Here is a 17,512-nt window from a genome sequence, read left to right on the forward strand (position 1 = left end):
ATGAATTTCAGCTGCAATTAACGTATAGGAAAGTAATGAAGCCTGGAAGCTGTCTGAAGCTGAAGGTTTTGATGTACGTTTTTTCTTAGAATTTTCTACTTGCTGTAAAACCTCTGCACAGAGAGGTGGACCTTTGGTTAAAGGTATATTTGGAGATTCAAGGTGTCAGAGTTCCCTGCTTGGCTCTGGAATGAGCTAAATATGTGAAGCTTGTCTTTGCATTCCAAAGTACTCGTCTTTGAACAGGAGGAGGTGAGTCTTCCTTTCTTCAACTTCTGCATATGCCCTACTGTAAACTGCCTGTGTCAGAGGCTCTTACTGTGTATTCTTGAACATGGGACATAGCAGGGCCTAGATTTCAACGGAAAACTACATATTCTTTAGAAAATAATTTGTATGTAGACAGGCTCTAATATGATTTGGACATCTTGGTTCTTATGAAGGCGTCCATTGATAGCGTCCATTGATAGCTCCCTACTTTTTTTTTCTCCCCAAAAATCACTGTTTCTGAATTGACTATCCAGTAAAACTTTACACAAATAGTGAACCTCAATTCTAAAAACTAAAGCTCAGATACAGAAATTTTGAAATTCCATCATTGTTGAATCCCTCAAAGTAAAAAATTGGGATTATGAATCCTAATTCCTTCATCATCCCCTATTTGGTTGTTTTGTATAGTGCCACTTATGAGCTACTTACAAAGCATTTCTATATACGTATAAAGTGATTTATAAAAAAACAAAATTATTGTATTTGAGCTCTGTTTTATAGGCAAAAGAAAAAGAAAGTTAAAAAAACCCCAACTCTTTTGTGTTCATTTTCTGGGGAAGAAATGGCTTTGTCTGGAAGTGGTGAAGCTCCCAAGGCATGGATAAATACTAGGCATGATGTGGAAAGGTAAAGCCTTAGGAAGAGACTGTAGTCGATGTCCCAGCTGAGTTGCATCTGTTTGAATCACAAGAGGAGGGCTGGACAGAAGGAAAAAGCAAATTTCAAATCTGGAGTGGAAACTTGAGGATTTTCATATTACAGCTACACGTGTCCTGATCTTATAGAATCACAGAATGGTTAGGGTTGGAAAGGACCTTCAAGATCATCAAGTTCCAACCCCCCTGCCATGGGCAGGGACACCCTCCACTAGCCCAGGTTGCTCAAAGCCTCATCCAGCCTGGCCTGGAACACCTCCAGGGATGGGGCATCCACAACTTCTCTGGGCAACCTGTTCCAGTGTCTCACCACCCTCACAGTGAAAAACTCCTTCCTAATATCTAGTCTAAATCTACCCTCTTTCAGCTTATAACTGTTACCCCTTGTCCTTTCACTCCACTCCCTGATAAAGAGCGTCTCTCCATCTCTCCTGTAACCCCCTATTAAGTCTCCTCGGAGCTTTCTCTTCTCCAGGCTGAACAACCCCAATTCTGTTAGCCTGTCCTCGTATGGGAGGTGCTCCAGCCCTCTGATTAATTTTGTGGCTCTCCTCTGGACTCTCTCCAATAGGTCCATGTCTTTTTTATGTTGGGGGCCCCACATCTGAACACAGTACTCCGGGTGGGGTCTCACAAGATCTGCTGCTAATGCTTCTTTTGATGCAGCCCAGGACATGGTTGGCTTTCTGGGCTGCAAGCACACACTGCCGGCTCACGTTCAGCTTCTCATCAACCAACACCCCCAAGTCTTTCTCCTCGGAGGTGCTCTCAATCCACTCTCTGCCCAGCCTGTATTTGTGCTTGGGATTGCCCGACCCATGTGCGGGACCTTGCACTTGGCCTTCTTGAACTTCATGAGGTTTGCATTGGCCCACCTTTCCAGCCTGTCAAGGTCCCTTTGGATGACATCCCTTTCCCTCCAGCGTGTCCACCACACCACACAGCTTGGTGTCATCAGCAAACTTGCTGAGGGTGCACTCAATCCCACTGTCCATGTCACCAACAAAGATGTTAAACAACACTGGTCCCAGTACTGACCCCGGCAGAACACCACTCATCACTGCTCTCCACTTGAACGTTGAGCTGTTGACCACAACTCTTTGAATGTGATCTTGATCCTCTGTCTTTACTTTGACCGTAACCTGAATTTGTGTTAAGGGAGATTTCATGTTTTGTTGTCATTTGTCTGGAGAAGGGGGAAGGGGGTGTGTGTGTGCTTTATTTCTACCACTGTATCTGGTGGATAATTAGTCACTATGAAAGCATGTGTAAGTGAACTGTATCCCTCTCTGACCAGGGCATAGGTGTAACCTGGTCAGTGATGGATACAATTCCATCTTTGGAAAAGGTGTTTCCTTTACAGTATGTAAAACAGTTGTTAATTAATGTATATCAGTAAACACGTTTTCCAGGACTATGAATACTTGACTGTCAGAAGATCGTAATATTGTGAAAAGATCTGCCACTTTGATCTGCTTGGCCTTATGAGATCTATATAAAAATTTAAATGGTAAGAGTAAGATTGTAAAACTGACCGTTTACAGTAAAAGTTTGAATGAATCTAATGCTACTATTTAACTTGTTTTGTTTTGTGTTTTTTTTTTTTCCTTCTTGCCTGATTCTTGGTAATGAAGCCAAATTCTTTTGGATTTATGAACTTGACTCCTATTCTTGTGCCCCTCAGAAAATCCCAGAGTGACATTATAGTTTCATTGAAGCTTCTAGTGACTTCACTCAAGCCTGAAATTAATTTAAAATTATTATTTGAATTTTCCTTCATTTGATATTGTGTTGACTGCACGTACCTGTATTAAGTGCAGCATTTCTTGTTCATTATGCTTTCACTGCATGCACACTACATGCAAAAACATTTCTAGTGTTTGAGATTGGAATGTGTAGTTCTCTTTACATTTGTAGGAAACCAGTTGCTCTTAACCATTTGTTGAGTGAACATTGAAATCTCTTTTTCCTAGGAGCCATCATTTGAGATGCTTCCGTTGACTGGGAAAACAATAATATTTGATAGCTTTCCCGATCCTTCAGATACTTGGGAAATAATTGAGACTATTGGCAAAGGAACATATGGAAAAGTTTTCAAGGTGTTAAATAAGAAAAATGGCAGCAAAGCAGCAGTCAAAATTTTGGATCCTGTTCATGTAAGCTACTTAAATTACTTTGTTCATGCTTATTTAATTGTAGGTAGAATTTATGTAGTCGTTTTTTTCTTTTAATCTTGGTAGATTATTTGCATTAGAAGTGATAGTGAAATAAACTGCTTCAACTTTGTAAGTAAAATATATTTTCTAGCTATCATTGCATATTTCGTATCATAAGCCATCTTGGAAGTGGTTACATATGGTAGAAATCAGAAGTATACCTAAACTTTGTTACTTTTACTTTTGGTTCCACCTTGTTTATCTCTTACTTTCAGAAGGTGAGATGCTTATTTTCCTTTTCAGTACCTAGCTTATTCTGGTTTTTCCCTTTGTTTCCTTTCCTTTTTTTTGCATGCTAGTCAGTAAGAAAGTTATATACTTTTAAGTGCTTTAGATGTACCTTCAAGCATCTATTTTGAGAACACACTTTTATCTGAGTTACATGCTCTGAGTGATACTTTAAAAAGTAAAATAGCATACTTTATTATTATTATAGGTTTTGCGTTTTTAGAATGTGCCAAAATACATAGGTATCACAGAGGGATCCGTCTTTTCAAATGGAAAATACAAAGGCAGTGGCTCCTACATGCAAAGCACCAGGTGACTGGGAGGTGGAATTATCATATTGTAGAGTATGTTTTTGTTCTCAATAACTGACATTTGTTGGGTGGCAGATTAATGCTTAAAGAGTGAGGAAGAACATTAGTCTGGTTTGTAGAGGCAGACACCATTAACTTCAGTGGTACTGCATATGGCTTGGGATTTTTCTTGAGAACAATAACCCTCAAAATGTGGGCTAGGAGCTGTTGCTGTTTCAAGTGGCCCCTTTGAGCTCATCTTTTGCACTCCCAGTAGAGGGTTGTGAGGCTTCTGTTGAACGACCTCTGGGCAGGAAGGGAAGAGCACATCGTGCCGTGTGAAATGCTGCAGGTCTGGAGCTGCACAGCCACTGGGCTCTGTCTACTCCTGCATATCACAGTGTCAAATTATGATCCCATGGTCCATAAGTCCATTAAATGTGTTTGTGAAAACAGTATTTTGCATTATTTTTTGCTGTGTTTCTTGTTTGTCTGCTTTTCGTTTCAGCATGCTTTCAGAGCAACAATAGGAGGAATTCAGTATCACATACCTCTCCCAGAGTAAACATGATTTGCAGCCAAGCGATAAGGATCTTTCAATATTGTGTAGACTTTGGAGATTGTAGGAAATGGATAAAGGATGATGACAGGAAGAAAGAAGAGGTAGTAAAGCTGATGCTAGAGGAAAGAGAAATACAGAAATAGATTAAGCAGGAGACAAGGGAGTAGGATGTGGAAGAATTCAGAAGAAATACAATGGATAGAGATGCAACATAAGAAATTGAAGAAGGGAAGAGATGTAACTGATGAAAACAGTTTCCTTATTTTAATGAAAAAATGGAAGTCAGTAACACAGTCAACATCAGACTCTAAGACTGGAATTTTTTAACTGAATGTGTTCTCTTTTTTATTCTAAGAATACTATTCTTCTTTTCCCCCTCCTATTTACAGGAGGTCTGGAGTAACTGCTAAAGTGGCAATCCAATATTAGAAATAGGGTGAAAGGAATACACTTCTTTTTGTTTAAACTGAAAGTATTATTAATGGCTGCAGAGGGAGCCATTGCAATGAAGAAAAAGGTACTTTCTGTATTTTATTCTTTAAATTTTACAATTTTTTTTATTTGAAGATGGTTTCAGAATTGTGCCATTTGAGGGGTGGACTGAAAAAAGGGGCAGAAGAAATGTGCTTTCATATTACTTGATTGAACTGGTATTTCCAAATTAAACTGGGAAACTTCATTATCATGCGTGATGTGAAGCTGAAACAAGCATTTCATGCTTAATCCTTTAGAGCTCTCAGATGCTTTGTGCTGTATAACAGCTCAGATTTTTGAAACCAAAATGGGAAAGTTAAGATGTTGAAATGAGAATATATGAAGATGGAGCTGAGGATGCTCTTACTGTTGTCCTCAGGGGTATAAGTAAATGCCATTGTACTTTAGGGCTCATAGCCAAATTATCCTATGTCTAAGTTCACAGGAAAATATTCCATCTACCATTTCTAAAGGAGGTACTGCCTTTGGCTGTGTTTTATGTAGGTAAATATGTTCAGTTCAACCAAATGTTTTAAGTTCTCTTCCTTCATAAAATGCAGAGGAAGATTTTTCTTTCTAGTTTGCACAGAATGAATATTCTATTCATTTCATTCCCCCTCTTTTAATTTCTCCCCATAATAGTAAACATTTAATAAAATCTGAGTACCTCTCAGGAGACAGAAACCTCTATTAAATCACAGTAGGACAGTGAGCTAATTCTCTTCCAGTTTCCCCAAGGCAGCCAGGGCTATTGTATGTTTTGTATGTAGTTTTTTGGCTTTTGACTCTTTGGGGTTTTGGTGGGGTTTTTTTGCTTTATGATCTCTCCTTTTGTTCTTACCAGATGGTTCTCTCTCTTCATTCCCTCTTCAACTCTTTTCCTTTCCTTCCTCTGCCACCTTCAATACCTTGGTTCGTTCTTCCTTCCTTGCTTCTGTTATTTTATTGGCTGTATTCTGTGTTGTGATTATGGGAAAATTAACTTACAGCGAGATCCTCCCTTTTTTGAAAGTGGAAAATTTCTGCTGTTTTTTGACTACCCCAATAAAAAAAAAAATCTCTAAAGCCCCTCCTTGTGAGAAGAATTATTCTTGTAATCTCAATATGAAAGTTTAACAGCCCAATTCATGAAGATGCTGGTAACAGGCAAAGTGCTTTGAGACCAGTTAAGAAATAGCCAAAGGCTAATATGAGGAACTTGAGTTGGATTTAGCGTTGGAGAGACCTCTATATGAAACAAGTGAGCGAAATCTTCTTAGGGGCAGCTGCCTTTGGTGGTGAACAAGATCAGGAGTGTCATTCATGGCACTGGTGTGACAGATTTTTGGCACTGAGTAGATGCTTTTCACTGATGTGAAATCCATTCATATGAAGAGCAGAGTTCATAGGTAGCCTTCCTCTAGAACTGATTTTTCTTTTTTTTTTGGGTGGATGTAAATATCAAATTGTTTCCAGATTTAAAAAAATTTAATACAAGTATGTTAACATTTTTTTGAGATCTAAACAATGGGGGAAAATGACTGCAGTAATTCTGCCTCTACCTGTGGCCAGGATGGATTGAATATTTTCTCAGCATGACTGAAATACAGTTGTGGTAACATCCCTCAGTGAGCTCTTCAGGTGCCTGGGTGGAAGGAATTACCCGGGTCATCCAGTGCCCACCATTGCTAGCATCCACGTTTGGCCTAAAAGGGCTTGCACAGCCCCTGTTGACAAACCTTGTCCTCATCTCTCACCTCCGAATGGATTTCTGTGCTTGCTATGCAAGAAACCTGAGGTCTGTAATGAAAGACTGTCAAAGCAACAACTCTACAGCTCAGTGCAAGAAGCCACAGAGATCATGGATGTCACCCATTTCTATGACAGCAGAAAAGGAAAAAAATTCCCAAATAATTCTAGAAGGTAGGATGATAAATGAGTAAGACGTGGCTGCAGTCATACTTGTTTGTGCACAGAGGGGTAGAGAGGTAACTCCAGCTGCACCATCTCTAGCTGGGGATACCCTTGAGACTAGGAGAGTGACTTGTGCCTTCCCAAGGCATGGGAACATGCTCTCCCAAAAACTCTCCACTCTGTACCTACCTGCTTGTGGATCGCACTGGCTTTGCCTTGAAATGCTCCTTCCCCTTTCTCCTGAGGGCTGCTCTGTCATACCCCGTATGTTCATTAGTTGAAATTGGTAAAGACCAACTGAAACCAAATGGCTGTTTTCTGCTGAGTAAACTGAACCAAGCTTTGTAGCCCTGCAAATGGTACATTCATGTTCTGTTTGATTTTTTTTTTTGCATTATTTCAAACTATGTTTGAATAGCCAGAAAATTCTATGTGTTGGAGGTTTTTTTTAATGGCTATCATTATTTATTTATTAACCACTATGTATTTCTCATTTGTGACTCCAGGATATTGATGAAGAAATTGAAGCTGAGTACAACATTTTGAAAGCTCTCTCTGATCATCCCAATGTAGTCAAGTTCTATGGCATGTATTATAAGAAAGATGTGAAAAATGGAGACCAGCTTTGGCTAGTTCTTGAGGTAAACAATTCAGAAAAAATAAGTTTTTTCTCAGTTGGCATTCCTATGTTGAGTATAAACTCAGTGAATGAGATGCAAGTCATTTGTTGGATGTTTTTCTTTAGAGTGGTTGCATGTGAAGTGATAAGTGCTGTTGTTTAGTCTTTTCAGTGTTCTGAATTGATGATCTGCTTTGCGTTCAGCATTCTTATTTTGGTATTATACTGTTAGTGCTGTGCCTTCAGAAATAGGATATAAAGTCTAGCAGGACTTCGTAGGATTTGCTACCTAAAATTTTTATTTGGTGAAAAGCTTGTCATGGGAATTTTCCTGCAGTGACATTTCTTTAGATATGACTAAGATATGACATAACAGTTAAAGAAACCAGTATGGTGATTTTTTTTCTAAATGAAATTATAGAAATGAATTAATTTAATTGCTTTTTTTTTGTGCAAGTAAATGCACAAATAGCCAAATAAGTGAAGACAAACAGGCTATTGCCCTTGTTCATTTGCCAAATACTGTTGAAAGCAGCAAGATTTTTTCAAATGGAGTCAGAGCAAGGTAAGGCCTGTAATTTGTGTGTCTTTAGTTTTGACTAATCTAGGAGCAAAGAGCTTGAAGATTCACTATAACCTATTCTGCAAAAACTTCCTCCTCTCCCCAGAGGAAGATGAACAAGAATGTCGCTAACAGGAGTAATGTGTCTTTCACAACAAGCAAGGCTCTTGCTGATGTTTGATCAGTGTTTGATAAGGTTGAGATTGAAGAATTGTTTGTATTTTATGATTTGTCAGCTAAGTGAATACAAATCTCCTGCCAAATGTCTTGGATAACAATGGGATCTAATTCTGGAAACAAGCTCTAAAAAGTGCTTAAGTTCTAAAAGCTTTTCCAAAGTATTCTGACTTGCATTGGGAAGATATTTTTAAGAATAGTTTGCATTGGAAATCATAATAAATTATTGGGTTAGACTGACATCAAAAGATGCCAGATCTTTGTTCATTGAGCATCTTTGAAAAATCTAGCTTCTGTTCTGTCTGCTGGGCATTTGAAACTCCATCTGTGAAACTTCTGGCCTGTAGAGGATGGGTGCCAAACAGTGAGGATGAAACAGACTGTGAGGAAACAGTCAAGTGTTTATATTTTAACTTTTATGTTTTGCATGAATTTATTTTCTTAATGTGAAAAACACAAGCCTACATCTGGAGTATAAGTTTTGTATTTGCTCTTTGCGTGCCAGGCTGTACATGTGCAAGGGCAAGTATGGAGTGTGTGGAATAGTCTTCAGTTGTTCTGTCATTGGACATACAGTTCCATGAGTGCAATGGATTTCAGTTGGTGTGTACATATAGATATGCATAAGTAGAATAAAAAATTCCAGTGGTGACTTGGTGAAGCTCTGAGTTTAATAAAACTATCTCTGAAAGAAAACAGTCATGGAACAGATTCCTCTGCTGAAGTGTCACCTTCCTTTTAGCTTTTATGCAGCTTTACAGGGCCGTTACAGTTTGGTTTTTACAGTAGCTATTTAGGTGTCCTACAGTTTATAAAAATGAAGATATCTTCATCATCTCTGTTTAGTTTTTGTTGGGTTTTTTTAACAATATATTTGTGTCTAAATTAATAAAGGTGGTGTTTAGCCTTTACTTTAGCTTACAGAGACTTCTGTTTCCATTGCTTTGAGTTTGGGTTTTTTTTTTTTTAATTTATTTTATCATGAAAGAACATTTTAACTTCAGTATTGGTGCTTCCCCTGAAGAGGGGAATCCAGTCTTGAAATTTAGATTTGCGGAGTTTGATACCAAGAAGGAGATCTTTCTCATCTCCTTCTCTCAAAAAAGCTATTAACTAATCCCTGCAAATTCAGTGTAATCCTCTGAAATGAAGATGGACCTTTTGCCATCAGTAGCTCTTCTTGTAGATACATTCACAAAGACTGGGAGGACAAGCAGTATGCAAGCTGCAGTGGTCTGCAATCTGAAGCAGCTTCCATAGCATCTGACTGCAAAATGGTGTCCAGGAGGAAAAGTAGAGAATCAAGTGCAGACTATTGTGCACTATACTGTTCTGGATTCCTGCTAAGCTGCAGCTGCCAGGATGATCTTACATGAGCAGTGGGGCACTGAAAGCAGAGCTTGTTGCTCAGCTCTGCTTTTGTGTTCTGCGGTGGGATCTGTGGGCAGGTGGCTTTGGAGGAAAAGTTTCTCAAATTCCACTAAGAATAGGTTGTGATTAGGTGACAAAATGCAGCATTTAGTAGTGGGCTTAGAGCCATCACTGTAGTTTACCAACAAAGTTACTCTGTGAAGTGTTTGAATCCACATATGTAGATGTTATTAAGTAATTTTTTCCTAGAGGAAAAAAATCCTCAGCTCTTTAAGACATGCCCCATGCAATGTATCAACAGCAAGCCAGTCTGGAAAGAATGTTGCCATGTTTCTTTTCTCCTAATTCAGTCTTCAGCACTGGTTATATGAATGGTAGTGTTCAATTCTTACACCTTTTTTAGTATATACAGTGTGATGATTTTTGACATATCCCATAGTTTTCAGTAGCTGTTTTGTATTGCACTTGATCGTGTTTGGGTTTTGGGGAAGAGACAGATCAGGTTTGAACTAGGCTAAGGTAAGTGGCTGTGGTACAGTTTTCAGGCCAAAACTCGCCAAGTAGGTAAAAAGACTATGCTACAATGCTGTAGAGGGTTCTTGAGAGATTTTAGTCCCGAATACTTGAATTGTCATAAAATCATCAGAGCTTATAAATTACCACTCATTCTGAATAGTGGAGAAGACCTTGGATGGGTTTATTATGAGATTATTGCACTCTTGTTGTGAAATATTCCACCCTACCTTCCATCTCTGTTTTTCCAAAATAAATCTATTCTTACATGATTTGGTACCTGTTAAACCTGTACTCTTAAATTCTGGGACAAGATAGTTGGACGTTCCTTTTTTAACTAAAATTGATGCTTTTATTTGCTGCTCACTCTAAGGCGTATGTCAACAGTGAGGCACTACATTCACCATCCAGGTTGAAGGTATTATCCTCTGATTAGAAATCATTAAACCGGATGACTGTCAATAAATATTTACCTAAAACTGAGTGGAATTTGGAGATGACCTATTGGTGTGGGTCATCTGACAGTGTCTGTGTCTACAGAAACCAAACCAGTTGCTTCAGAATGATGGAAATGATCTGCTAGAAATAATCCTGGGTAAACACGGCATTTCTTCTGAATCTTCTCACTTAATAATTGCCTAATAACACATGCCTTCATAGAAAATATTTTTTCCAATTTGAAGTGAAATTCCTCATTTTCTACTGAACATGTGGATTTCTTTTTCTTTTTTTTTTTTTTTTGTTTTATTTCACTGTCTCTGTGCTAATGTGCAGATTACCTACCTGATCTTGTAAAGCATTTTGAAGCTGCAGTGCTGTGAGCTGGAAATATGCTTCTGAGAGAGTAGGAGCTGTTGTTCATTAATTTTTTTTCTGTTAAACAAAACAAATACTTTTTTGATATAATAAAGTGTCGAGACACACAGTCTCATACATTGATTTAACCTTTCAGTGTAGATTTAATCAGTTAAAAACATGCATAATGATTACTTAGAAAAATAAACAATGTTTTTGCATAACACACTTCTGCTTGTGACACTCTGTTACAGTATTTGTAGGAGAAGTGTAAAGTTACAGTGTTGTAGTGTTCACCTTAACACGAGGACCTGAATCTGAGACTAGTATAGAATACGAATTTTAACAAATAATTAAAAACTAGAGGAAAGCTAATAATGTGAGAGCTTTTAGTGTGATTGGCATTTTTTGGTAATAAAGTAACCTAACTTTCTCAATTCAGCATTTTTAAGGAAACCACCTACAGGAATGAAAGTGAAACAGGAATACATCTGTACAGAATAACAGTAATCTTGATGCTCAGTTCAGAAATGCCCTTCTCTTTGTAGGCTGCACTCAGATAGGCTGAACGTCTGTTCCTGTGTGGATGCTCTTCTAACCATGTTTATAGTAAAGAATATTGCTGGAAGGAGGATTCCTGCCAGATGTATTAAGCCTTGTCATGTGTGTCCAGAGATGCAGGCAGAAGAAATTTGCCTATTGAGTCTGTTTTGAAAAGAAACCACTTGAGTATTATACTTGGCATGAATCATAGAAGTTTCATGTCAGCAGACATCAGCATGATGACACAGCTAAGGCAGAGTGTGCTATAGCCCGTTTCTTTCTGCTCTGGTTGTTAGTTCAGAAGGGAGTAGATCTGAGATAGTTGGAAACCAGCTGATGGAAGATAGAGGAGAGAGGTAAATCCGTTCAAGCCCTACAAGTGAGCATGCAGGTCAAGGGAAGGTACCACAGCCCTTGCCTGAGATCTCCTGCAAAGAACAACCCAGTCAAGACTGAGCAAAGGCTGAAAATACCACAGCAAGGTAAATGGTAGGAGTTGCACAGCTTTTACCTGCTACTGTAAGCCAGAGGCCATGAATCATAATGCAACATATTTTTGTAGTTCATTTCCTACACAGATCAGGTAGAACTTTAAGGAGCATCTCAGTCCATTTTCTGAAGACACATAATTATGCATGTTGTATTTGAGATGGATTTGGGTTTGTGAGTCACAAGTAAGCTAGCATGTTTTATCATTCTCAATATATTCTTATTGGAAATAGAGGGAACATATATTGGTTTTGTAGTAAAAAAATAATTGTTTTAATGAGCTAAAACTTAGCTTGATAGGGGAAAAAGTTTGGATGGAGCGACTTCCCACCCAAATGCAGTTTTGTAATTTCAAAACATTTTGTAGAAACATCTCATTTCTGGAGAGGTGGAGGGAATTGCCAAGATGTTACAGATATAAATCCCTTTGACTGTGCTGAATGTCAAGAAGACTGACAAAGCATTCTTTTTAGGTGTTTTTGTTCTCCTAGTGCGTACGTGAACATTTCAAGAACATTTGCAATGCCCTGCTGAGTAAGACCAATGGTCCATGTAGCACAGCATTTTGTCTCCTGTGGTGGCACTAGAAGATGCTGTTTAGGAAGAGTCTGTCCAATTTTTGCAGTCCATTTCCCTCATGCTTTCCAGCAACTGTGATTGTTGTATTAAGGATGTCCCAGACTATTCTGTTTAGTATCCATTTATGGACACACTAAACCTGATGATGATACTGTCATGTCTCCTCTTAGAGCATGCAAGTTTAATTTTTGTGTCATTATTATATATTTATTTCTATATATAATATTCCACATAGTAGAATGAAATGTTTACAACATTATTAAAACATTTCCAAATCAAAATACTTTTCAGTGTGTGGTAAGAAATTTAGAATCCTGTTCGTTTGAGGAGGAATATGTTACAGTTTCCAGTGGACTGCAAGCTCTGTTTTCTGACCAGCTCTCATATTAAAAAGTACCTTCACAAACAATATTTCAGTAGCTAGTGTAGGTGCTGGTTATGCACAGTCCAGACTGAAATGAACCTCATTCATATTCATTCTCATGTAGAACCTTTTCTTGTTCTAATGTAATCTTCATCAGAGAAGTAATGTGAAAGTGCAGAATAGCTTGTGCTCAGAACCTGCTTCTCCAAAGAAGTGGCATGTCAGCCTTTTCCATAACCTCAACCCTTTAATGTGGGAAAATAAATGCATTAAATTAATTGGTAACTTGTATCATTCTGCAGTGTTGCAGGCAAAGTGGTATACTTTGAGTTTCATCTTCTGGATGTTTCTTGATGTTAATGGAACCTGCTAACCAGACACTGATAACTCAAAAGAATTATAGAAAGATTATAATGAAGGATTATTGTGATCCAGTTGGCAACTATGTTTGCTAATTTAAAATTTGCCTGAAGTGATTCGAATTTGTTACTTGCCTTTTGATCTTTTAAAGTTAACATCAAGAGGAAAAATTTTAAATGTACAAAATTATCTAAAATGTATCTAAATTATATTTTTAAATCCTGGGGATGCTTCTATTTGTGTTGCTTTTTTTCAGAAAGAACAAAACCATTGAACACAGTAAATAGAAGCTCTCAAGAGTTTGAATTAAACTAGAACACAGAAAATTGTAGTGCATCAGTTTACCTGGTACTCTTTTCACAAGCATAGACAAAGTACAAACCCATGGTGTGGATTCCATTTAAACTGAGTGAGAACACTGCAACAATTGTATAGGTAGTTCCATCTAGAAAAAAAGGAATAAAGTACCAGTATACCAAACTGCCAACCTGCTGTACCAGGATGACGGCAGTACGTTGCTACTAGGTTGCTTATAGTGACTTGCTTGGCCTGGGAAAGCTTGCACATCTGGCCAAAATGCTTATAACAGGGTAAGAATTGTGAGGTAACATGTCTGACAAAAACTGTTCCTGTGTGATGATCACAGAGTAGCAAGCCACTGTAGTTCCCACTCAATTACCAACTATAAGGGCAGTTGCAATTGTCTGGTGAGTCACTTCCATATGAGCAAATAACAAGCTGAGATTCCCGGATATAACTCCTTTCTGGTTTTGTGCAGATCCTTTAGAAGAATTGCCATTTTGGGATTTGCCCAGAGATGGAGAGCCCAGCACAATGTGTAGAGTATCAATTACTCCTTTCCAATCCTAAAAGTGAGCATTTGTACCAGGGAGGTCACATCAAAGCTTTAAGCCAAGTAGAACAAATGGATTTGGAGATGGAGAAACAAGGGAATAACAGAAGTCTGTTGTGATCTCAAGCAGGTGCAAGCATTTGTCAGTGCTGCAGCCCAGAAGGGTTATTAAGGAGGATTTGGAGGAGGATAGTGCTGTGGTTTTCTGCTTGTTTTGAGTGCACCTTCAAAGCAGAAAGGAAAACATGTTATGCCTACAGTTACCCAGTAATGGATGCCAGGACTGGGAGTTGATCAAGGATGGGAGTAGATCTGTTGCTGCCTAAGGAAAGGTTAGGGGTCCTGACAGTGATAGTAACTAGCTCATGTTTGATGTGATTGCGAAGGGACAGCCATGGCATGGTCAGAGGTGGCCAGTTAGGGATAAGAACTCACTAAAGCCATGAGAAGAAGGTGTTGCAGTAACTCCTGGTAAAATGAAGAATGCTGAACAATATATCGGCACTACTGCATCTGGCCTGGAGTGAGTCTGCTGTGCTGTTGTACTGTTGTATATGTTGTATTTGTTGTTTGGAGAGAGAAGTTTAGCAAATCAGGCACTTCCAGATGTTTGCAAATGCTACCTGTGGTCAGAAAGAGAACCCTAGAATTCATGAAATATATGTAAATGAACAGTGACAACACAATTTATGCATGTGTCAGATAGATAGAGAAAAAGTACTATGATTAATGCCCAAATCTTGTGTGGCTAATAGTTTTGGATCCTTCACAGACCTATTATACATGGAAGAGTTTCTGATCATGTTGCCTTTCAACATCGCATGTAATTCTAATATATGGTGAAGCTCACTGAAGTTCATCCTTTTTTTTTTTCTTTTTTCTTTTTTCTTTTTTTTTTTAAATAAGAGGAAATCCTCTGCTCTGTTACACAGTGTCCTATCTGTGAAGTATAGTTATGCATCTAAAGAAATATCAGTCTCAGCAGGTCCAGTTGCATTGCAGAAGGGAGATTTTTTTTTTTTTTCCAGTGGGGGAGTTGAGATACTAACAATGTAATTCTGGGTTGCACTGTGGTTTGCTACAAAGAAGAGCAACCACTATCTAAAGTAAGATCTAGGTATTGGTATTTTTAAACCAGTGAGGCTAAAGTAGCCAGAAGCATAATATGAACTTCTAGGATCAGGACAACCATAAAAATGTATTATGAAATTCTGGTCCCTTTCCTACCTCCACACACACAAAGAAAGGCAGAGATATATCATCCAAATATTTCTGCTGCTGTTGTGTGGCTTAACATGGGTGAGGCTTCAGCTGTTTGAGAGCTGGGAGACTGGGTGATGTAAAACAGGAAGAGAGACAAGAAACTGTAAAAAAAAAAAAAAACCAAACGCGAGCAACCAAGAGAGATTCTTCAACTTTTACACTTGTCTCAAATTTTGCAGTAGGTGACAATGTATTTACTTCTGACTCATTAATTCTGATTTTATGAGCTCTGTAGGGGGACTGATAAGTTCTGTGGGCTAGATAAATAGATCCATACTTTTAAAAATTTGATTATCTAGATAATCTTCCTTGACTAGGGATACAATGCCTTTACCTCAGTCCCATATCACAGTCTAAAAGGGCAAGGAGTCCTGTAACATGTTTGAGGCAGGGGATGGGTATGGTTCTTGCAGTGAGAATGTGCTGTCACCCCCACAACACAGTGAGACTTTTCACAAGACAGTGTTCCTTTTCTGCATCCAGGCATAGACTTCCACTTCAGAGTGCTGTTTGTGCCAAAACAGGCTGGGCACAGAAAAGAAAAGCTCAGAGCAAGGCCGGTAGTTCTGTCCTTGTCTCTTGCTGAGCTTTCCAGTGCCACCTAAGAGTCTTGATGGCAGCAGTAAAGCATTTTTCTCTCCATTAGCTTGATCTCTTTCTCAGCTAATGGTGTTGTCACTCTTCATGGCAGCTCTCAGTGCATGGAAGAGGGAGAGAAAGAGCTACTGTTGGTGTGGCAAAGCAGCTAATCCTTGTTCTTGACATGGAAAGCCTCTTGTCTGAGAAGATGTGCAGCCTCAGAGCCTGCAGCCTGCAGAAAGGCTCAGAGCCTGGGGAGACGCTGATCATGCAGTCTCCTTTTGGGACATTGCATGGTGGGAGTGACTTAGACTAGTGTGTCTAAAGTTTAGTGGTCAGTTTCCTGTCATTGGAGCTTTTGGGACTTCAGTTGTTAACTCCATTCAAATGAAGATGTTGTCTTAAAAAATAATACGGTTGTAAGGAAGGAGTAGGAGTATGGAAACTAGAGTTGGTGTCATTGCTGTGATTTGTGTTTTGGCAAGAGTGGAAAATCTGAATTCAGTGACATACATTTTTTATGTGAGGCATTTCTGAGTAACAAGCGCTGGCTGGAGCGAGTCCCATGGTAATCTGTGGGAATGTCTAGAACCCAACGGTCTCATTTTGGCTTTCAAAGAGAGGAGCTTACCTGACATAAACTAGAGACATCTCTATATGGGTTACTTCTCTTTTACATGAAACAGAGGACCTTCTGGTATGTACAGATGAGTAATTTATTTATGATTTTCCTTTGGCATGTTTGCAGTATGCTTTTGTTAGATATGGCAGTTACTAGACGCAGGTATGTTTCCATATAAGGGAATAAAGGCAAGTTTGTGGAGTTTAAAAAAAGCTTTGGATGGATTTTGTTCTGTATAATGGAATATATAGTACGAGTTATAATAAGAAAGCAGATATGCACCTTTTTTATATGGGAGATTTGCTGTAAAACAATAATATTTCAGGAAAGTACTGTAGTGGAAAATAACTAGTCCATTTGGGTTTAATGAGAGGCAGGAGAAGGGAGTTGTAATTTGTCTAGATATTATCAGGTATTTCCAAATGACATATACAGAAGAAAAATTAAACAATTTAAAATTGCTTTTTCATATTTCTCAACATGAGTCATTTTTCAGTAATGTCTTCAGTTATAATTGCTCCATTCAGACCAACACTGAATATTTTGATCCATTGCATGTCTGAATCAGCCTTGATTTCTCCATCTCTAATGTGTCCCTCTTTTCTTCCCAATTACAGCAATTTTTCACTCTTGAATTATATCCTATTTTCTCCAGATCAAAGATGTGTGGCTACAACTATCATTTGATGCTTTAAAGTTTTAGTAAATACTCGTAATTTCTCTGCGTAACGAGTATTTTATATTACAATGTGGTTTGCACAGTACTCATCTTTTGAAAAACTGGTGAGCATATGTTATGGCCCACCTTGCTGGAGAATCCTGCACATACAAAAAGCTGGTTCTGAGTAACCTCTAACAATTTTTGCCACCACGGAGTAGAGCAAAAGCCCAGAAAAACTGCCCTGAGTTTTACCATTCCACTATGTAATTAAATAGCATGTGAATACTATGCTTCTCACATTCTAGTATTTGACATCACTTTGCTTTCTGTACATTTTATTTTTGGTTGCATCTTTACTAAAGATGTGAGGTTATATGGCAGTGATCAGGCACTGGAACAGGCTGCCTAGGGAAGCGGTGGAGTCACCAACCCTGGAGGTGTTCAAGAAACATGTAGATGTGGTGCTTAGGGACACGGTTTAGTGAGTTACGTGGTGTGGGTTGACAGTTGGACTTGGTGATCCTTGAGGTCTTTTCCAACCTTAATGATTCTATGATTCTATATTAAAAAAAA

General features: G+C 38.5%; 1 protein-coding gene across 1 annotated transcript in view; it reads left to right on the forward strand.

Moving 5' to 3' along the window:
- Positions 1 to 2,905: 2,905 nt before the first annotated feature.
- The window catches only part of LOC104462949 (myosin-IIIa-like), a gene marked incomplete at its 3' end in the record, with an annotated part of 67,687 nt that continues 53,080 nt past the window's right edge, over positions 2,906 to 17,512 (forward strand). The window contains 2 exon segments of the mRNA XM_010075106.1: positions 2,906 to 3,082; positions 7,096 to 7,230. Coding sequence (XP_010073408.1) covers positions 2,915 to 3,082; positions 7,096 to 7,230 — 303 coding nt within the window.

This window comes from Pterocles gutturalis, unplaced genomic scaffold, assembly GCF_000699245.1.
Source record: "Pterocles gutturalis isolate BGI_N339 unplaced genomic scaffold, ASM69924v1 scaffold8232, whole genome shotgun sequence".
In the NCBI taxonomy this organism is placed as follows: Eukaryota; Metazoa; Chordata; class Aves; order Pterocliformes; family Pteroclidae; genus Pterocles; species Pterocles gutturalis.